At 37.5% G+C, this 23,689-nt stretch overlaps 1 protein-coding gene across 1 annotated transcript in view; it reads left to right on the top strand.

Annotated features, from left to right (window-relative positions):
• The window catches only part of LOC134048588 (dynein axonemal heavy chain 5-like), a 147,611-nt gene extending 126,160 nt beyond the window's left edge, over positions 1-21,451 (top strand). Inside the window, exons 73-76 of the mRNA XM_062500444.1 lie at positions 5,511-5,643; positions 14,124-14,332; positions 19,211-19,432; positions 20,796-21,451. Of these exons, the coding sequence (XP_062356428.1) occupies positions 5,511-5,643; positions 14,124-14,332; positions 19,211-19,432; positions 20,796-21,014 (783 nt within the window). The 3' untranslated portion in view covers positions 21,015-21,451. The remainder of the gene's footprint in view (positions 1-5,510; positions 5,644-14,123; positions 14,333-19,210; positions 19,433-20,795) is intronic.
• The last annotated feature ends 2,238 nt before the right edge of the window (positions 21,452-23,689 follow it).

Here is a 23,689-nt window from a genome sequence, read left to right as displayed (position 1 = left end):
GACAAACTTGTCTTTTCTCATGATCTGCCAATCATACAAGGGGTTTTATTTTCTTATAAGCAATCATCATTACAATGATGCTCAGAATTAACATTTCTTTGCTTCAGTATTGTTTCTCTTACATCTTCTATGAGCTTCAAAGGAAGCTTCTTTTGCTTTAATTTGCTTGAGGACAGCTGTCCTTTTATGAGCCAAGGAGATTTGAGTTTGTAGAGAGGATGTGCTGTTGGAGCTACTATTTTTCTCTTCTGTATTTCTTTTAGATGTATTCTGAGTTCAGTAAGTGTAGATACCGCCTCTTCCTGGAGATATCTAGTTTTCTAAGGCTCTGTGCATCTTGATCTGCGAATTACACTTCACTTTGATTAATCATACCACTCTATTTACATGCCTTTTCTTTAGTCTGCACTGTGATGGATGACATGGTATTTTTTCACAGAAACATCCAAAAACCATGCTTTGTTTCTGTAACATGGTAGTCATTCCTTTGCTCTGACTGTCTAGAAAATATCCTCTGTTCATTTTCCAAGAGTTTTTTATTGCTAATAATGTATTCCTATGTATATCTCCTTGACTGTCTCAGCTGCACTACACTTCTACAGATTTTAATTCTGTAGTGTTATAAGATTTGGCGTTGTTTATTCCAGACCCTGATTTTTCTATATTTTTTTCTTCAGTCTGCTTAGTGAATTTACCCTTTGTCTTTTCCTCTACATTTTAGAACTTGTCTCATTCTCTACATCTTAGAACTTGATTTGGTCATTACAAATTCTTTCTTTGTTGTAGGGGAATTTCCCTCTTCTGCTATTAGTGCCCAGTTCCATGTCTTACGTGTTGCTTATGCGCCAGGAGCATGACCACATCTACACAATAAGCAAAAAAAAAAAAATCTGCATCAAATATGTTTATATGTTTCTCATCTGTGCTATCACTCCATTTTTCTGAAACTTCTTAGAAGGCATGGGTATGGCTGCAGTGAGCTGTAACAAAGGTACGTGTTTAATTGCAAGTTTGAATAAACTGAAAAAAGCCCCAAACCCAAATGACTAAAATACCAAAATAGAAAAATAATATCATGCTAAATAACATATAACCAAGAATTTCAGCAAACAGAGCAGAAAAGAAGGTAGAATTTAGGTATTCTCTGAGGGAAGAAGCAATGGCATTTGACAGAAGCTACAATAAGGCAAATGAAATTATGCTTGCAAATATAAGGAGTGAAATGGATTATGAATTACTTCCTGCGATGTCTGAGGAAAAAAAAGGGAATGAGATGAGTTCTGTTGTTTGTCAGTTTAAGTCAGCATTTGGTCATTCAGAACATTGTTACATACTAATCAGTTTAATAAATCTGAAGCAAATAAAACCAATATCCTAAATTGTAAGAGACTCTGGGAATGTGTCAGGAAAAGAGTTTATATGCATGCCTCATTGGAGAAGATCAGTAAAAAGAGAAACATTCATTGGTTCTAGCGGCACAGCTTGGGTTTGCTTTTAGAGTAATATTTTGCTCCAGTAATGCCATGACATGTCAGTCTTTGAAAACCTGTGTATAAAGATACTATGAGTAGAGAAAAACAACAAAAATTTTGGAAACAATGAAGGTAATTAGAAGCAAATTCTCTCCAGGGAAAGTGGCAGGTGCCTTTGCTACTTTTGATCAATTCGTCTGGGTCCCTTTAAAGAGTGCGGAGTGAATTTGCACGGAGCTGCAACCCCAAAAGACTGGGTTAGGGACAGATGGTACCAAAACCAATTATTTGCTGACATTCAGAGCTCTGGATTGTATTTTCTCTTGATACATTGTGAATCCAGAGAAATTTCAGGCTGTCACAGTGAGGCCTTCATTTCTCAATTATTAGCCTTCAGCAATGACTTCAGTCTCAACAACTTTCAAAACAGAGCAACCATTTTACGCCATGATATATGTCGCTTCTTTTATTGTTGTGTTCCTTGCAATGCTTCTCACCAGCCAAATAACTTACCCAAAAGAGTAGAAACAAAACAAGTCACCTTTGCATGCTTTCTCAGCCTATGGTTTGACACAGGTGATGGAAAAGCAAAATAAAACTTCCTCCTGACCTAAAACTGTCCTCATTTTTATTTGAGTGAGAGTTCTGCTTTCATGACCCTTTTTGCCTCTGGGTCTTGCCTCGCAGGTTACAGAGAGATTAGCGCTAAAATGATTAGGTCCAGTCAGTCTATGAGTGAAGGCAGGTACAGGAATAAATGTCAGCCTGTCACACAGAGAAGTTTACCATTAAAATGATCCTTGCATCTTGAAAAACAGCTTTCTAGGGAATAGCAAGTAGCAATGATTTCTTTCCTTAAATATTTTTTGTAGTGCTGATTTAGCTGTAATTCCTCTAAGGCTATGGCTACGTTAGCAAGCACTGCATGGAAATAGGAATTTGTCTGAGGACCCCAGGCTTTCATTAGATGTTTTGCTGGGGAATTTGCCTTGGTCTAACTCTAGTCTGGGCCTGTAGACAGAACTCATTAGTAATTGAAGTACCTTAGAGTCCCTGAAGCACACCTTTTGGGTTAGTTTAATTTGAAGCTAAGACCTTTGTGTGCCTGGAATCTAGTTTTCATTGCAGGATTTTTGCTACCAAAAAACCAAAAAAACAAACAAACAAACAAAAAAAACCCCCACACACAAAAAATCAGGGTCTGAACTGAAACACTGACATAGAAGATTCTGTAATGTGTCTCTGGTGTAATTATCAACACTATTAGATATGGGGGTCATCCAGCTCTAGAGATTCTTCTGTTTTGTACATATTTTACTGTCTGCTTCCTTATATACAACAAGGAAGGGGTTCTTGAGATCCCATGAAAAGAGCTTTGATCTTATCCATCTACAGAGTGATGGACTTCCCATTTCTGCTGAGAAAAAATGTAGCAAGTAACTGAGTCTGATTGAAAATAATAGCATTTACTGAAAACCATAGGCAGTCACTACTACAGTAACTTGATCAATGATCATGGCGTGAGTTCAGCAGCTACTTTTCTACTGATAGTCCTATAAAGTATGTGCTGACAAAGAAGCTGGTTACCTGAGGACAGTTAAGAAATATGCATAAAGGAATCTGACACAGCAGAGATATGCATTGCAAAATCATGTAGACAAAGCTATTAAGATTATTATTCTAGTAGCTCCTTTCTTAAATCACATTGTTTTATGTTAGATGATAGCTGTTTGCATAATGAAAAGGGGATGTTCTAAGTGGGTTTTATGGAATTAGTACATTAATCTCAGAAAAGCTATTTTGGTTAATGGGTTTAGTCTTTTGAGGTTTTTTCTCTGAGAGTCCGTATCCATATCTTTATGTCATAATGAATACAGCACTGGATGTAAGTCATCTGATTGCTTGATAAGAAGAATTCTAATACAAAACTAGTTAATCATAATTCAGTGCTTGTATTTGAAATGGATCTTAGCAGCAAGATTTCCAAGAAATGCGCTATGTTATACCCAGTAAATCTCACCATAGATCAGAATTAATTTGTATGCAATAAAGTAAGAAGTATGTAACTTTTTTTCAGTTTTGATATCTGGTTGTGCTCGTACTTCAGACTGAGTGCTGTGAGCATATCTAGGTTGGATTAACAAATATCTGCTTTGTTGGTTGGCTTCATTATTTAAAATATTATGGGTGTTTTTCTAGGTACGTGAAAGTAAATCAGAAGATTGTGGAAGTTCTGATAATTCACTAGTTAAATTGTACAATTATCAGTGCAGTAATATTTTAGAATCTTTATTTCATGTCCTCTTTGCAGATTCATAAATATTAATATTTTGGAAAATAACCCCTTTAATAACATCTTCTGTACAATTTTTCCTCAAATGGGAGAATTCTTCCTCTAAATGATCCCCAAAAGGGAACATGCTACACATGCTTTGTAGACTAGAAGTTAAAAGTGTGTTTCTTATTTAAAGGATAAAATGCATAGAATATATTCTGTATAATTCCTTTCTAATTAGTGGCATGCACTAGACTTCTAAGTATTCTGAAAAAAAGAAATCTAATGTTTTTACTTTTTGTCAAGAAGAAAAATTAACAATTCCTGTGAATTTTTCAGAAAGCAGAATTTTTCCCCGGTTTTTGTATGAAATAATCAGAATACTTAATTGTGTGGATTATCCAAAAACTTTATTGTCTCAGCTCCAGTCTTGTAATAGCTAATTTAAGTACTTTTTCTCTTTCACAGGCAGGATGCATTAACTCAGTCTGTAAAATGTACTGTCACACTGCAAAGCATTAGCATAATTGGCTGGCACCTATTTCTTGGACATTCTGTCTCACAAAACCATGGGTCCTTGTGATTAAAATATGATGTATAACCTTGCTGATATCTGTCTCCCAAGGAGGATAGCATAGAAAGTTGAGAAAGAATATTTTATTTGGCTTGGAGCTGAAATTCAAGTTTTGGAAATTGCTGTCGTATTTGCATATTTATACGGTGATTATAACTACTCATCTGTTGTATGATAGTCATCTTGCAGAAATTTGATATTCATAGTAATAATTAAATCTTTGGAACTGTTTATTATTTGTATAAAATGTATAGTATATATAAGAATGTATACAGTGAGATATATGAACTGTTTGCTTTCTAAAAGTGGGGAACAACTCTCAAAAGACTGAAAAATCAAGAATTCTGGTACTGTGTGGGGTATAGGCACCATGATTTTTGTAGGCGCCATTAAAACCTCTCTCATGCATCACGTAGTGATCCCTGATATGCATGGGACATACAGTGCATGTCTCAAGCACATTCCATGCACATCATATGCAAAAGCAAGACAGGGAATGCTATTGCAGCTGTTATTATGACATGTCCTTAACCAACACAGACAACTGATTCTGTTTGCAAAATATTCTCAGTTGAATTTGAGAGAAACTGTTATCCTTAAAAGCTAGAAAGGCCAAAGGCCAAATCTGCAAAATGGTGCACATAATGGTGTAACAGATTTCTGTGACATCTGTATTATTTCTGGCAATCTTGCCTCTCTAGTAATGTGTCCATGAGCATCTTGTCTTAAGAACAAGTCACATGCTACTGAAAGCAGCAGCTTTTACATATCACTGTGCTTGTTAAGTGGAACTCCATTTGTTGCATTATTTCAGCTCAGCAGGGCATGAAAAGGTGAGAAAGTTCACCCAGCACAATTTTGAAATACAAAGAAATTACCATCAAACAGTGCTTTTGTATAGCATGTGGGTTTTTTTTTATTTTAAGATCTAAGACCTTGCAGCCTAACAAGGACAGAAGGAACTGCTGTGTCCCTTCAAAAAGAGGGAACTTTCCCATCTTAGAATGATGCAGAAGCTCGTTCTGGTAAGCTAATGAGTCACAGTGTGCTAAATCTTACAGTTGGCACAGGGCTTGAATGGCCATCTGTTACTAAAATGTTTCTTTTCTGAGGATGTTTTTGCTTTCAAAAATTATTACATGAGAAACAGGACATTGGATTTTATAGTCATTGCACTATTCTTTTTCAGGTGAAAGCCCAACTTCAAAAGATGGGAGCTTTTCAGCCCATGAACATATTTCTCCATCAAGAGATTGACAGGATGCAGCTTGTTATATCCAGAGTTCGAACTACACTGACTGATCTCAAATTGGCTATTGAGGGTAAGCTGCAATATCAAAAATTGTAATTAAGGTGCAATATTTATTACTAGCAGTTGCTTATACTATATAGCTAAATAAATATTTCCCGTTTTCTTCCTTTCTCTTTTGTTCCCTCTCTCACACAGTTTTTCTCTTTTTCTCTCTATCATATGACCACTAATTCTAGTTCTTAAAATCTGCTGATTGCATCTCTAAGGACACTCCACCGAAATTTATTCTGCATGTATGTCCTCCAGCATTGCAGTTTGTGTCCCTCAGCACTACTTCACTTCTGTGGTTCTCTCTAGGATCCTACAGAGCTCAGAGCAGCTGAATTGCGTGATTAAGTCCACAGGTCATGTACCAGAGTCATTTATGAAATTAAGATGAGGCATAATGATATAGAACAAGGTAGAAGTGTTGCTGCTAAGTAATTGAGAGACAGAGGACTCAGGAGGCAAGGTGATAAAGACTCTAATTTAAGGTGAAATTGGACATTTTTGTGGAACTGGTTATACAAAATTGTATGTCTCTAAATGGAAGCTGAAGTGAGTGGCAGTGTCAGTCAAAAGATGGAGAGAAACAGATCTTTTAGGCATCACAGGAGGCAGCAAACAGCACTCTGCATCTCTCAGAGGAAGAAGTATTTGGCTGAAAGTGAGCAATGGTGAATGAAGCTAAAATAAACTAAGAGCAGAGGCAACTAGAAGCAGATGGAAAATTTGATCAGAAAAGGAGTGAGGAAAAAGAAGGAATAATGATGTTGCCATCTGCTTTTTATTTTCAATTCCTATTTTGCTCATCTGTGAGAGGTGAAATACCCAAGAAGGAAAGTGTACTGTTGCTCAGCCAAGCTTTTTGAATTAACAAATTAAAATGAAACAGGAATGGGTCAATTGCACTGGTAAAACTCTTACCCAAGTCTGCTGTTCTCTAGCAGAGAGAACAGAAATTGTCTGAGACGGCAAACTGTCCTCACAGGGAGCAAGTCAGAATGCCTCAGAATTAGTCCCTTCTGACGTAGCTGATGGCATTACTGTAATCTGTCTTACTGATATTCTGACAATGTCTTTCATGAGGGGAGATTTTTTTTTAATTTGTATTTTGATTACATAAGGATCAAAAGGGATTTTTTTGGTATCATTTGTATGATACACTAAGACAACGATACATGCTTCAGAGACCTCATGCCTATAATCTGAATCTAGAAAGGAGGTTCATAAGTGTGCCTTAGGCTAATAATCTTTCATATCCTGTAATAACTTATGCAAAGATCAAGCTGGAAGAAGCAATTGGCCTCTCTTCCTGAGCTGGAAGTTCCCTTTTGTATATGAACAGAGACCCTTTTCAAGTAAATAAAAGGAATATTTTCCATCCAAGAAAGTATTAATCTTTCCTTGATTGCGACAGATATATTTAAATTCTCAATATGTATAATACTCTGCAGAGGGGTGGATGAGTAACATAATTTATTTGCACTTCACATTCAGTTCCACAATGGGCACAGTCCTCTGCCAGATGTTTAATCAAGTTAATGCTGTAACTCATGCAATTCTCTAAAACATAATTTCTTACAGACAGGAGAGTTAAATGCAGTGAAAAATTGCTCTGAAAACAAAATTGGATGTATAGTTAACAATAACAGTTAATGGCTTCTGGCATGTTCATGCTCTATCAACTGCATATGGTAGACTGTTAATTAAGGGGTGGAAAGAACATTTAGGAACTCTACCTCAGCAAAAGGGAAAACCCCAAACTGTCTCATACTAGATTCTCTTCCAAAACTAGTCAACTGCAATCTCAGGTCATCTGAAGTGCTTCATGTTCTTTACAATGAGGTAAACTGATGTGCCTGCTCAAACAGGTAATGTACTTTCTGACATCTGCCCTGTTCTCATGTATCTGGCTCTGGCTTCACAAACCTGTTAAGGCCCCAGCACCCACTTTTAGCAGACCTAAAATGTCAAATAAATTTGGTTTTTAAAAATATACTGTGTCTTTAGGTTGTGAAAGGAAGTCTGAATATCTGATTTTGAAGTTTGGATGTGAATGGATGGACCTTGTTATTTTGATGTTGCTTACCATTACATTTGATGTAATGTAAAATCCTCCCCTGGGAGAGCCCATGTGCAGCTGAACATGAGGGATGTAGAAGGAATTTGCAGACACAGTTTTGTCCCTCTATCCAGAGGTCAGATTAAGCAGTTCAGCTTTTGGGAGGGGTGAGGATGCTGAGCATGTGTCCAACGTGTTTGTTGGCAAATATGCCCCAGGAGCATGCATCTACACCAATGAACTTTGCTGCCCAGAGGGAAACTTTTTGTGGATCAAATTGTAGTAATTAGATTGTAGCTGCACTTTGTACTCTCACTTATGTCCCAACCATTACTTCTGCTTTAATTACTTATTGATTTCCCAGAGTTTATTTCACTGTTGGCATAATACAGAGTTTCACCATAAATCAGAAGACAGCAGTGATGGTTGTCCTCTTGAGTGCCCTAAATAGAATCCATGTTCCAAACAGTGAAATCTTTTCAGAGACAAGGAGAAGTAAAATATGGAGTCTCCACCAAAAATGCCACCTCTAAATGTGTTATGAGCAGCACATCTTGAGCCCCTGTCATAAAATGGCCATTCTTCATAAGGCAGTATCTGAGCTGTAGAGTTCCTGTCTATTTACATCCTGCCTCTGGTAGTGTAGAGGCCTCTGGCACAGAATACTAATCCCCCACTCTTTTTTGTAAAGTGGGTACTTCAAATCCCCTCTGCCACTAGTGAAGATAGGGTCTCTAAATGCAGTAAAATCTAATGGCCCATTCAGTTATTCCTAGTCTTTTTAGAGTTTGTTTGAGTTTGTTTGAATGTGGCCTGTCTGTGAGATTTTGTGGGGTTGTCTTTATTTCTTCATGCACTGAATAAGAGTGGCAATCATTTTGATGTCTTCTCTTGGTGAAGAAAGTGAGAAGAGAGATTCTGTGGGAGTGTTTTCCATGAATGAAGTGGAGCATACATGTAGTAGTACTGAAAGTGGGTATCGAATCCTTGGCAATGGAAATAAGCACAGCTTTTAGTTTGATTTTAATCCTTATTCTTTTAAACCCACTTAACATTGTTTTCTTTCCTGTGAAAGAAGAAAAATACTTAACTCATTTACTTATATCTAGGTTCTACTTTGGTCATAAAACTGCATCCACTTAGTTCTGGTTTCTGGTACCTTACAGCTTTGTGTTTTCAAACTAATCTTTGGGAATTGCCTAAATTGCCTACTTCGTGAACAAGTGAAGAGAAACCTGGGATGTTTTCATTTTCATGCCGTATGTGTGCCACATAATCATAGAACTCCCACTGCTATCTGCACAGTATTTGCAGAGTTAGGAGAGAAAAGTCCTTTCCTGATAACGCATTTCCTGAAAATTCAGCAGTTCTATGGCAATGCAGTTCTACACATTTTATAGGAGTCATGTAGGATTTTTGTCATCTACGCAAGGTTGTGTGTGAAGCCCAAGGTAAAGATTCACTACTTTTTTCCAGCTAGGAATACTATGAAGTGAAGGTAGTATTTGTCTCACGGTGCTGCAAGGAATTTCTGTTCACTGTATGTAGCACCTTATAAAAGGGATAGAAATGAAGTCCAAAAGAGTCAAAAAAGGTAGCTGGTAATTTATTTTAACCTATACAGTGAAAAAGTGAAGCTCAGGAAACTACTCTTGCCAGAGTGCACAGGAAAGGTAATTTTCCATGAAAGAAAGAAGTATGGTCTCATTCCCCCTCTGGCTAAGTTCTATTCTGACTCATAATGGTATAAGACTGCTAACACTAACGCAGTTTTAGTTTGGCTTGCTGACAATGGTAATAGAATTTTGGACTGAAAGATCTTGGGCATTTACCTTACTAAGTTCTACTGCGTCTATGTGTCTATGTGTGAGGCTTGTAGGTATTCACCACTTTTGGATGAGGATTTTATTTGAAAATGATTAAGATATTCAGTAAAGACACTAATAGAATATGACAATGAGGAGATTGTTTATGGAGTGAAGGGGATGAGTCTAGTATATCGTGTGGTGTAGTTACTCTTGGCTTAGCAGCTCTCATCCATTATTTACTTTTCATCCTGATAAGAATGCCAGAATGCCTCCTGTAGTCTTTCGCAGTGTGGTACATAATTTCTGACCTTCTTAATAGGTCTTACATATGCTTGCCATGATGCTGTCCAGGACAATTGTTTAGAAACACTGCATATTAAGGGCAAACTGCAGTATAGAATTTATCTGCCTGTTGTATTGCTCTAGCTCAGGGTAGTGATTTGTATACCTTTTTTTTTATAGAGTTGTGTGTAGATTTTCATCTTCAAATTACTGCTTTAAACTTTTTATTTTCAGTCTTTTGATGGGAAGGAATCTTCAGCCAAGAGCATTTAGTGCTGGAGGTGGTAAATTTTCATAACAATTTGCAAGGTTACTTTCAAATTGCCATATTTTTGACTGAAGTATTTAGCTATTGAAGAGAATCTAGGATTTTTGTGCTCTTCTATATGAAAAATTGCATATTACTCAAGTTTCTTAGTCCCTCTCATGTCTCCTGACTTGAAGAATTAAATCAGAGGATTCTGCACCAGAAAAGAAAGGTGGAAAACAAAGAGCAAACAGAGCAGGGGCAAAGCTTAGATGCAGCTGGAGAGAATACCAGTCTACAAGTAAAACAGGGAGAGAGTGTTATGCACTGCAGATCTCAGCTGCCTGTTTTACTCTTCCAGTTCTAGAGCTGGAGTATAAAAAAAACAGCAACAAAATGTTGAGAGGCCTTGGGATTAGAACAGCGATTAAATGAGCTTCCTGATAATTTCCTAGAGTTACCTCCAAATGCTTAAGTGTCCGAGTACTGCAAGTGAAGAAAGAGGAAAATATTGAAAGAACTGCTTGAAGCAAAGAAGTTGACTTCTATCAGCACAGCAGTGGTAGTCACAGAGCTGGCAGAACCGTACTAAAGCTTGCCAGATAAACAAAAAACAAACAAACAAACAAAAACCACAGGAAAAAAAAAAACAAAAAAAAAAACCAACAAAAAAAAACCCCCAAAGAGTTTTAGGTATGAGAAAACATACATTTGCTTTTCTACCTTGTGCCTACATGCCTTTGGGAGGAATAATTAAAAAAGCATTGGAGAAAATACAGGCAAGTGTTCGCTGTTGCTATAAGGCAGAAAGAGAGGAAAACAAAAACCTAGAAAATTATAAAGTTGGTATTTTCAACATCTTCAGCAAAGACAAGGGAGTTGGAGCTTGGTGGTGGAGCAAGGTGTGACTGTTTCAAGTACAAAGTGGATTGTTTGGGAGGTTAACTTGAGTGGGGATTAAAGGCTGGAAAGGTCAGCTTCTGGGGTTGTAACTGGGGTAGTCAATAATGGATTGATGCTTTCACTAAGCTTTTTTCTCTATGTACTATTCAGGCTAGCTTAACAGATGCAGTGTCTAGCAAGTATTGTCCTCCAGGGCTAGTCTCCAATTTTGTTATAATTATATCATTTATTGGCAAACTGTACTTGATGGAGAAAGTAGCTTTTTCTCATCTCATTTATATCCTACATAATTATTCTTGTTATTTTTGATTTACATTTGCGCCTGTGGGAAGAGAATCAGTCAGTGGACCAAGGCTTTTTTGGGTTGTGTTGGAATTTAAGATCCTTCCTTTGTTCCTAACTTTAGCTATGCATTTAAATGATCTGTGCAAGCTTCCTAGTCCAGATAGACATTTTCATAAATGTGAAATTCAAAACAGATCCAAATTTCACAAATTTCACAGTTTTCAGATTCAATCTGTGGGAGGTATGATAGTGAAAAGGGTCAACTCCAAGAAATAATACAAGATCCTGATGTAATCTATTCAAGGCATATTGAATGAATCACCCTAAAACCAGATCCTTTTAAAAAACCAGACTATTTAATTTAATTATCAATAAAAACTAGTTATCCTCAGAACTGAGAAGCTTTTTATGGGTTATTCCTCATTCAGCAATTGGATAGATTTCGATGTGGTTTAGAAGGGAGATAGTACAAATGTAGGGCAATTAAAAAGGGCAGTCCTCATTTCCAAACTGTGTATGCTGTGCAACAGTATGGCTACAGTAGATATTATTTTTGAAGTATGGAAGTGCCCTGTTTTCTTTAAGTGACCTGAACCTTCGTGAGTCATTTTCAGATGGGCTTTATTCCATTCAAGAAAGGGAATCTCATGGAGCAGCCCCCAAAATAACCAAGTTATAAACAGTTGGCCTGACTGATTCATGGAACATTCGAGCCTGTCATGTTAAGTTCATAGGACGTTCAGTCCCTTCATATAGAACAGTGCTCTGAGGTTCTCAGAAGTTAAAGATGAGAAGGCTATGGCATTGTACTACACATTCAATTTACCAAAGATACTTTTTCAAACACCTATATCACTTTTGTCCAGAGAAACGGCATGACTTTTCTCCTATGGTATTGATTTTCTTTCCAACAATTATTTTATTTTGTTAATTATTTTTATTTTTTATCAGAGTATTTTGGCTGCAGGAATGCATCCCAACACCCACAGATGCCATTTAGTGCTGAAATTCAAGCACTGGATGCCTACTGCCAGAGATGACACCGACTCACTAAGAATATTTATGCGGATATATGGGCATGGTCTGGGCTGTGAACATGCCTCATCCTCAAGAACACTCTGGCTTAACATTCTCAACAGCTGCTCTGAGTCATAGCAGGCAGATATCCTAAGGGATTTCACAATGCTTTGGGGCAGAGACTGGTTGTATCCCCAGCTCCAGCCTGCCCAGAAGAATAGAGAAAGAAAGGAGAAAGTTGAAGGAGTTCTTTCTTTCTTTCTTTCTCTGTTCAATGGTAGTGATCCCCAGAGTTAAATCAGGTTGCTCCTCACTTGTTTTGTCCCCTCAGTACAGTTACTCTGAAGTTGAAACTAACATGCATTGCAAGACTTTCCCCCTCACTTTTTCTGTCTCCGAAATGTGAATAAGGTGTATGGTGTAATACTATATTTTTTTAAGCAAAGTGGAGGAGACATGGAGTGGCTTCTTTCTTAAATGTTGGTTCTATTGGTTATATATTAGAGAAGATTAATACCCAAAGAGAAGGCTTATTAACTGTGTTATAAAAGTTTCTTAGCTACTCCAGAATGTGATTCTGAGCCTGACTACAAAGCAATTGCAGAGAATGCAAGACAGGTGGTATTTTTTAATATTTACAGTTTTTAAAAGTTAGTGGTTTTCTCAAAAAAATTGTTGCACAAAAAGAGGTGCATATAAATGGAAACAGATCACTCATGATCTTCTACAAGAAAACAAGGTCTATTTGCCATATATATATATTGTAGAAAGCACTAGATTTTCACACAATGCTGTAGGAGTGTTTAGGTTGTAATGCTGTATTCTTTAAAATTAAGCTGGTGTTTGTTTTCTGAATACTCTTTTCCTTCCCCTCAACTGAAGCCCTGTCAACCTCAGTGAAAGGAAGGGATTTGAAATGCTTTCTTTTTACAGGCCACGTTTCCTTATGGGTATGTTTGTGTGGACCCATGAACAGTTTTTATTTGCAGCTATCCAGACGATTTCCCTTTTTTAACGTGTTCTGTGGTGGAAGCCACTTAATTCAGTTTGGTATCTCATGTTGTCCTTGTGGCAATTACAGCAGCTGTGTGTATGATGATACATTGAAATTTGGTTTTATATGAATATTTAATCAAAGTTGGAGTAGCAAACCAGTTTCTATAAGAGAATAATAGAATCAGATTCTGGAGCAGAGAAGTCATCCTGAGGCATGGCCGTGTGCCAGATCTCAGTACCATTGAGAGTACATAAGGTGTAGGAACTTCTAGCACATGGAATGGTGTCACTGAAAAATCACTGTCTTAGTAAATGCCAACATTTTAGTGGAGAGAACAGCACTATGCATGGAATATGTGAGTACGCACTGCATAAAACAAAAATCTGGCCTCTAGCTTTGTTCTACCTAATGCTTTCCCATTGAGAATCTTGATAATGGAAATGTACAAAGTTATCATTAATAATAGTGAATTTCATGAATATAATCACTGCCAGTACATGGTTAGGATATAGATGAGTTACACAGTGTATCTCTATCATTGATCATGCATGTAGGATCCATTGAAATTTATTAAGAAGTTTTCAATGATTAATCACATTCCAGACACACTGTGAATATAATGAATATAAATAATGTGTATGAGGGAGAAGAAGTTGTTGAAAAAACATATCCTTCTTTCTGATCAAAACAACAGAAGAAATATAATTTATCTTATCGCCTTTAGCTTTGAATCAAGTATTATAATTTTGAACAAATTAACTGCAAACTGATAAGACTGCAGTGCTACAGGTGTGCAATTAAAGCACAACAAAAGAGGGTTTATTAGACTTGGAATGTCATTTGGAAGTTTTAATTGCCTTTGCAAGCTAGGGGAAAGTTCATTCTGAACATTCTACTTATCTTACAGGAACCATAATTATGTCAGAAGAATTGCAAGATGCTTTAGATAATATTTATGATGCTAGAATTCCAAAACTGTGGTTTAGGATTTCCTGGGAGTCAACTACTTTAGGATTTTGGTTTACTGAGTTTCTTGAGCGAAACCAGCAGTTCAGCAGCTGGCTGCAGGATGGCCGTCCAAACCAGTTCTGGATGACAGGATTCTTTAATCCACAGGTAAGATTGCCACGTTGACCTTTATAACTTCTGAGTAACAGTTAAGTTAGACCTTGGGAGAACTTCAAGTTGACTTAATATTGACTATATGAAGTGTAATCTATATTAACTTTTTAGCCTAAATATAGGGTAAAATATATCTTTAGTATCTACTGAAGAAATTTTTGCTGGAATAAAATAATGCTCCTGGAATAATGAAATGCATCTTTTGACTGCTTTAAGTATAGTGAGGAAATTGGGTAAGTGCATGCTTTCACATTTCAACTTAATCTTCCTTTTTTTACCTCTTCTGTTATCTCTTTTTTTTATTTATTGCATGAAAATCCCTCTGAATACAAAACAAGATAAGTTCCAGCACTCTCACATAGGAAGAAGAAATTTTGTCTTGGTTCTCAATCCTTGCAAATCAGTTCCTTGAAATGGAAGGATTGTTATTCATACCACCCCAGAATTGTGCCAGACATGGTCTGCAGAGACATATAAAAGATACAACCTCTAGTCTGCACTGTCTAAAATAAAAACCTGGCATGAAAAGAAAGACAAAAAAAGGGAACAGCTGAGAGCAGAGTTAAAAGAAGTAAAGTATACATACCTAGATGATGTGTAGTTTCTTTGCAGAGCTCTCCACATTCATTTAAGCTTTTTATGATTCACAGATGTTTGTGGGAAGTGTGAGTTGTGGAAATGAGTCATTGTGAGAGTATCCAGCCAACAGGTTTCTATGAAGCCTTAGGAAAGAGCTGTTTTAGAGATCTATTTTAATCTCAGTACTTGTTAGCAATGCAAAAGTTAGCTTAAACAGCTGCCTAGAATAGAGAAAGCAACAGTGGCAAATATTCTCTAGGACTATTCCTGGGAAATATCCATCTATCATCTGTCCTGTGTGTGTCAGCTGTCTGCCTGTACAACTTTATAGTGTGGCAGGGGGCTCACAGAACCCCTGAGCAAAGGGTTCTCAAGAGGGAGAGGAGTAGGAGTTCTAATAAAATTATTGTGCTTCCACACTTGGCTTGCTAACAACACACTGCTAGGAGCATTCTAAAATACATCAAAGGAACTTTTGCAGTGACCAGGCTGGATGAAGCCCTAGCAGGCTTTTGGCTTTGTTGGTGTTTGCTTTTGCACTATAGTTGAGCAAGAGCTGATGGAGATTTTGTTCTGGACGTTTCAGCTGGCTTTTTTGTGCTCTGGGGTTGTATCGGTTCTGAAATATTGCCAGCCCAAACTGGGCATCCTACATTTTTTTGGAACAAAATAGCTGGATTTCTGAAAAGAGCTGCCAAATAATCAGTGTAAAATGTCCCCAAACAAATTGTGATTTAATAGACCATAGTAAATGAGAAAGCCTCTAGAAATACAAAAATTACACACTTCATAACCCCTAGTTCTTAAAGTCCCTAAATACATTGTGTGCAGAGATTAAAAAATTTATTTGTGCTGACAATTACAAGCTTAAGAATCAGATGGTTACTGTTATAGTCACCATTTTCTGTAACCTAGGCTGTAGGAGTGGCTCATTCTAAAAGCAATTCACCTGAGAAAAGACTAATTTTCTATTTAATTAACTATTATTTTGTTAATAATCATACTGCTGTGTTTAAAACCAGTATTTAATGTGTTAAGAAAATTGATTTTTGTCTTCTCAAGCTGATGTGATGAGGTGTTAGTGCTGCAGTTCTAATGACTTGTTTGTAGTACCTGAGAAGTTGTCAGAAAAATCGTTTCATTTGTGAGATGAAATGCAGCTCCTAAGTAATTTGCCTGCTTGCATATATCTCACTGCTTGCTTCACAGTCAATGGATAAATGCCATGGATAACACAAGGCAATAAGGTAGATTTATAGCATGGGGAAAATGAGGCATTCTGGCAATAAAAAATAATATAGGCCCAGAATCTGCCTTCTCTTGGACTGCTTATACACTAGGATAAATTCAGTCATTTCACAGAAGTTAATCTTTATTTTTAGTGATACAAATGAGGGCTGGCTCACACTTCTACATGAAAGAAACCTGATTCCTCATGGGTGTCTGCATTGGGCCAAGATAACTGGGGTAAACAAAACAAGAAATGCCATTAATTTTCTTCCCTCCTGGAAGTTAATCTGATGTTACTGGATTTTTTAATCAAAAACATGACATTACACATTTCTAATGTCTAGTGCCCAATTTCCATTTAGTGACTGACACTGTATCCAGTTCCTGTCATTTGTCCTATATATAGATTTTAAGCACTGTGGGGAAAAACTGTCTTTCTGGTTGTGTAGTACTCAGCATAATGAACCCTCAACCTACTTCCACGACCCTCAGATGTCAAAGTAATTTGAATACTAATCAGAATATGAAATACAATGCCTCCATTCCTCAGTGTCCACTCAGTTCTAGCAAACCTGCCATAATCTGCACAGTATTTGTAAAGTGACAAACAAGGAACCTCCGAAGTAAGGTAGAGGAAAGAATATAATTCTGAGAGCAATAGACTTAACTGATTTTCATGTTTTTTGTCATAGCTTCCATGCATGCCTGATTTTCCCTCACTAGAAGGTTCAGAATTACTTTGCATGAGTTGTTGAAAAGCAAAAGGGCAAAGCTTTAGCAGTCTTCAGTGAGCTGGACAGGGATAAATTCAGGAAAAAGCAAACACACAGATACAAGAAAAATACCAGAACCCTGACCAATCAATCAACAAAAACCACAAAAAAACCCAACGAAACAAAAACAAAAAAACAAAAACAAAACAAACAAACAAAAAAAACACAAACAAACAAAAAACCCAACAGAAACAACCGAAACAAACAAAACAAAACAAAAAAAAAAAAACAAAGCAAAAAACCCAAGGATTACCAGAAATTGAAACAAATGTTATATCAAGTGGTTCATTATGTCCCTGACAGAGGATTTTGGGATGAGCCAAAGCCTCAACTGTACAGTGGCACCTCAAGCCATCTGAGTCTGCCTTGCTCTTTGTTGTGCCATTCCCCACTCTGGGACACCCAGCTGGGCCTCCAGCTCACAGCTGCAGTCCTCAAACTCTGTCTAGGATTCATTCAAATGAGCAGATAAGCATGAAGCACCGCAGAAAGTATCTAGGTCCTGCCATCTCTGTTGGAATAATCTGCTATCTAAACCTTACCCCTAAAGACAACTCACAGCTTGGAGCTCACTTTTATTCCAGTGTTTCCATGGTGCCTTTGAACTGATTCCCTTAATACAGTCATGTCTCTGTCCTCTTCAGACTCTTCTTTCTTTAATATTTCAGTTTATCTGGGATCCAGTAGCCCTCTGGGGCCTTATGGCAGTGAACACTTCATGTATTTTAAACTATTGGTTCTAGCATGTTTCTACAAATTAAAATTCCACAAATTACTGCAACGATTCTGCTTTCATTTAATGGCATTTCTGATAGAAGAACTTGGCCTTTAATCTTGTCTCCCTCAGCTATACACTGGAGATCTCAACTACTTCAAACGCAATTACCGTTATCTGTGCTATCCCAAAACCTCTTTAAAACACTTGTCCTGGGGTTTCTGGTATTATATTAATGAGAAGCAGCCAGTGTAAGTTAACAGAAACATCTGAGTTCGTGAAAGTCACATTCTCATAACTTAAAGGGTATTGCATGGCTACCAAGTGCTTGGAGCACTCCAGTCCTATCAGCCAGAGACTGACCCCTGTGTTCAGTAGACCATTTGCTGATTTTCCCACATCTGACTTCTTTCCATTTGTTTGGCCCTAATGGAACTTCAACAGAGCTCTGTGAATATTGAAGAAAAACAGAAAATTTTTTTGATTCCCTCATTCAATTCCCTCATTCTCATCCTGATTTCTTCCTAGTTGTGCTGTTGGCTCACTGATTCCTGCCTTTGTGTGTTCCTCATCTGGCTCTCTATCCCTCCTCTGTCTCCAGATGCTTTAGTTCCCTGTTCTGAAATACGTCAGAAAACTTACTCTTTTCTAGGTGTCCTTTTCATTGCTCTTGCATATTTGATTTTGTGTTCTACCATTCACGTGCTCTCTACACAAATGGGCTTCCACTAGGCAAAATAACACACACATCTACAGCATGACCACTGGAGCAGCAAAGGAGTCTGTCCTGCCATCTCTAAGGACTATGAGATGTCCCATGTACTACTTCCCATGTACTGAACTGTGCTTTCCCATGGACAGCTGTATTGAGGAAGCTAACCAGCGTCTTCAGCCTGGCTTGCCTTTTGATAGCTTATACCAGTGTCATGAGATTGTAGCTCTCTAGAACAGTGAGTTAGTTTTAGTCTGTGCTGCTGGAGTGCTCTGGGTTTAACTTGCTGTTGTCTAAAACACTATGTTATTGTATTATATAAAGACTTCACTGAGCAAAGTGTCAGAGGCATTTCAGTATTTAGTGGCATGATTCCAGCTGGTACTTCCTTTGTGTTGTGTAAAATGCTTATTTGTTGACTGAAAAGCATCTCTTGCAATGTTAGTATAAGAAAATATGAATAATATAGCCAGTTGTAGAGAAATTAGAAATTACCTGTGTTTGGAATCTCTCAAAACACATTAATCTGGCAGCCTTATAAACCTCTCTCCATCTGGTTGATTGTAAAAAAATGCATGAGAGATGAGTTTTACAGGCACTTCTGATATGTTAAATAAGCTAGCCTGGGGTCGGCTTAGCACCAACATGTGCACACCAATTATGAATGGATGCATGGTACTGAGAAAGTATAGAAAACCGTTGGATTTACGCTACCGAATTTAGTTTATATGGACATGAAATTCTGTGGGATGAGCTTTAATACAGTCGCTTACATAGGAAAAAAGAAAAAAAAAAAGCTCTAAATGGTTTAAATTCAAGGCTTTTAAAAAAATCCTCTGTCATATTCCTGTGTGTCCCCTTAGGGATTCTTGACGGCCATGAGGCAAGAGACAACTCGCATGAATTTAGCCAAAGGGTGGGAACTGGACAGTGTTGTTTTATACAGTGAAGTGACCAAGATGATGAAAGAAGATGTTGTTGGCCCTCCTCCTGCTGACATTGGTGGGGTTTACATACATGGCCTGTTCCTTGAAGGGGCAGGCTGGGACCGCAGGAACAGCAGGCTGATGGAGTCAGCCCCAAAGGTAAGGATTGAGTGAGTGTAGCAGGCTGTGGCATAATGCAGGAACTCCGGGAAAACCAGGAAGTATGCTGAGTGCCTGCAGCAGTGGTTTCACAACGGGTTTTAAGAGAGTAACCAACACTGATGGTGCTGGGAGAGGACAGACTCTTTACCTACCAGAAGTGAATAAAAAGACTTCTGTCAGAAAATGAATTTAGGATGCATAGCACTAGAGAAGACCAGATGCTGGGCTTCTTGGCTTCAGGGGCCCTAGCAGCACAGTTACGTTTGAATGAAATAGTGCACCCCATAGTCAGTCTTCTTTTGACTGACCAAGGGGGACCTCATCAAAGTTTCCAAAGCCTTGGGCTAGGTTTGATATAGAGGTCATTGTTTGGTTGACTAGAAATCCCTAGTGTTTGTTTTTTAATATGAGGAAGAGTGTTAGTTCTGGGCTTATGCTCAGTTATCCATGCACTGAGTTACGTTTCACTGATGTGATTAAGCAGATTTAAAATCTAGCTATGGAGTAATGATTAGATGCTGTAGTCACAGTCCAGGGAAAATTGTCATTGTCTGCAATGGTACACTTTTTCCAAGCCAGTGCTAACCGTCCTGGAATTGGAATTGAGGTAATTCCTGCATAGGTAAAACACTTCTGTGTCTGACTGAGAGAAAATTTTTCCAAACCGAACCTTGCCAGCTGTAATTTCTGTTGCTTGGTTTGTCAAAAGACCCCTTCAAACATGGAGTTTACTCAAGTGCTCTGGAGTGTTCAGCAGGTTTCCATCTTACTCTTGGATCTGTGTCTGTTTTATCCCCTGACAATGAATTTATCTTGGTGGAAGACCTGAGGGAATCTAGTTTGGATAAACACCCAATAAGCACCTTGGATTTTAGAAGCTCCACTATCAGCAGTGCAGAGGTAACAAGGAGGGTCGCTAGTTGCAGCTTGTTTTGTAGCTCCAGTCCTGCCATTCAAGAAAAAAGAGGTGGGGAAGGAATGGGAAACATCAGTAAAAGGGCCAAAGGAGGGGAATAAAAAAAAAAAAATTAAAAAATAAATTTTGTTGCTGTGCCTCCTAGAACTACCCTGACATTTTTCCATCTACCTCCACAGCATGTGGTTTTCCAGGTTTTGACTTTTCTGCTTTTCTTTCCTTCTTGATGGCTTCCCAGTGGCTGTTGTCCCTGAGCTGACATGGGCTTAAAGTTAGTGTCAACACAGTAGAGAGTGAAGGACTTGTATTCTCACGTGTACCTCTGCTGAGGTTCTGGTGCTTTTGCTGAAGGTCATCACTGAATCTAGTTCTAGTATTTAGAATTCAGATGCTCTATCCTGCTTCTCTAATATTGTTGAGCCCTGTGTATCTTAACATTCTCAGGTGCTGTTCACAAGCCTTCCTGTAGTCCACGTGTACGCTGTTAGCACGACAGCACCGAACGACCCAAGGAAGCAACATGGCAATTTGTACTCCTGCCCTGTCTACAAAAAGCCTCGGAGAACAGACCTGACCTACATCTTCTCTTTGTATCTGAAAACAGTGCAGAATCCTGATCATTGGACTTTGAGAGGGGTTGCACTGCTCTGCAGTTCAAAGTAAGGACAGAAAGCTATGAAGGAAAGAACCACCAAGTAGGATTAAGCTGCCGCCAGCATTGCATTGTTATTGTCAAAGTGGTGGCTACTTTCTCATGGGGGGTGGGAATTGGTAGGTGATACATAGAGATTATGTTAGTTGCACGTAGATCAGCTTACTCTGTTCACAGCAAAAATATTAAATTTATTTATCCTGGAAATATCAGAGGGAAAACAGCTGCAGGTGTGAATTTGTCAACTCTTATAAAGTGAGTGAGAATATAATCAACTAACTTACTCATAAGGGAAACACTACATAAAAAAGTGTTTATGATAGTGACAACTGCTCTGACATGGTGGTTCTTTTGTAGATGTTATCTTTCTTAATACAATATTTTTCATAATATAATATGAATTATAATATGAAATTTAAATTCAACTTTGTACTTAAAATCTTATCATCTGTAGCATTATTAAAGCTGTAATGACAAGATAATTAAATGCATAAAGTTTTATGTTTATCTGCATATATTTTAATGGACAGTTCCTTTGATTTTGCATTTCTAAACTTCCTGGGTGGTTTTGCTAATGGCTGTGATCATTTTCTTGAACAGTCACTTTGTAATGTAAACAATCATAAAAACAGAAGTGTTTATCTTTGCACAAGAAGTGCCTTTTGCCCCTATTAACTACTTCCTAAACCTATATCCACTTATAAGGAAGGTGTCTACACCCCCAGTTATTAGCAGGAAGAAAGGTTTTAAAAGTTTTCTCAGAGTAAAAACATCTAAACACCATTTTGGGTTTATTAGTACTCGAGCCATTTGCATAAGTGCCTGAATCCTGCAAACTCAAAACTCTTAACTGCATTTTCTTTGGCATTTTGAATCAGTTTAGTTTAAAAAAAAAAAATGACACACAGCCTATACTTCACCTGAAATGGTTCAAGTATTTTTGTGTTAACCACCACTCTTGTCTACCTTGTAACTGAAGGATGATTGATACTTCTCTTTTAATAGATAGATGGCTATTGGCAGAAAATGTGTTTGGCTTTTTTCACTAGCACAAATTCAAAGCAAAAGAAATTGTTGTTGGATGTTGGGAAAGAAGGGCTTGCAGTCAGGACTTAGTTAATATTTCTTTTTCTCCTTGTAAACACTTTTAATTTTTGTATAACAAGTGTCTGAGAAAGTAGTTAATCCCTTTGCATAGTCAGTTGTACTCTGCAGTTAGTAATTGCAGGGCTCGTTTTCCATGAGGAAGTTTGATATTCACACTCACACCCACAACAAAGTACAGAGTGCCAGCTTTCGTCTTGGAAAACAGAGCAGACAGGGACAGGGTCCCTTTTTTCCACTGAGCTAGGAGCAACACTGAGGTAGTGCTGGTGAAATTATCTTTTCAAGTGAAACCAACTGTTCAAAAGATATACACCAGACCTCCTGCAGTGCAGCTGTACATCAAGCAATTTCATTGAGATTTTTGTTTCTGATAAGGCTGAAGGATTTAGCTTCATGATCATTGACCTTGGAAATTATGAAAAAGATGGGGAAGACTTCAAGCAGGAAAGATGTGTGCTGTTCCACAGAAATTGAGGTTGCAAACCAAAGTGCTTTCCCCATCCCCTACCTTTATGAGGGGGTATGGAGTAATTTAACTTTGATGTCTTGGTACTTGTAAAAGTCAGGTCAGCAACAGTGATAGCAATTTAAAATAAAAAAATGTACATTGAAATACTATGCACACCTGAAGAACTCACTGCTTGCTATGAAACAAATCATTCTCTGACCAACTGAAGCAAGAAGTAAACATTAAAAAAATATATATTTGATAGAGGTTATATCTGCTGCTACATGTTATGCTCCATGGAAACTGCATCACTTCTTTTCTTTGTCAAAAATGAGAAAATCCAATGCTATATGAAGAAAATCTATGATGTTCTAGTACATAGTGTTCTGCTGTATAAAAATGCAAAATAGTAGCTTATTTGAGCATCAACTTTTTCATTTCAATAACTAAACCCCGTTTATCAGTTTAGGAAAATACCAAATCTTGCAGAACAGAATGCAGGCCTTATTACTGAAGAACCAGAAAAATCATACAGTATTTCACTGAAGATAGCTACAGTTTTATACGGAACTGAAGAACATAAAGTGACTTTGCTCCAGAAAGGCTTCTTACCACTAGTGAAGAACACCAAACAAAACCTTCAGTGTATCCTACAAGAAAAACACTCTTTCTTTATGCATATGATTATAGTAGAGTGAACAATTTACTATTAAAAGAAATGTGTTCCTTTCCCCATCTCCTTCTCTTGCTCTATCCTGCCCTTCCACTCAGTGGAGTTGCTGCTCCCAATCTGACAACATTGATTTGATTTGAAATGTCACGGATACAGTAAGACATTGGCCTTCACCAACCAGTGTTCTCTAGTTACTATTGCTAAAGCTGTTTCACTTCAAGTGGAATGTACACCAATCTAAATGAAAGAACTGGCAGGCAGAACACTTGAAATCAAACTAATTATATTTGAATGATAGATTAACAATTAGCTGGAAGTCTTCAAACAATGTATATAGATAACCAAGTTATGCTTTTCTGTTAAAATTAACCCGAGATATTAAATACAATCATACAACTTTTGGCAATATTGTACAAGTTTCACACAGATAGTAATGAGTAACATTGCTTTAGATAAGT

Source organism: Cinclus cinclus, chromosome 1, assembly GCF_963662255.1.
Source record: "Cinclus cinclus chromosome 1, bCinCin1.1, whole genome shotgun sequence".
NCBI lineage: Eukaryota > Metazoa > Chordata > Aves > Passeriformes > Cinclidae > Cinclus > Cinclus cinclus.
Note: the sequence above shows the minus strand (reverse complement) of the source record. Positions and strands in the feature narration are given on the sequence as shown.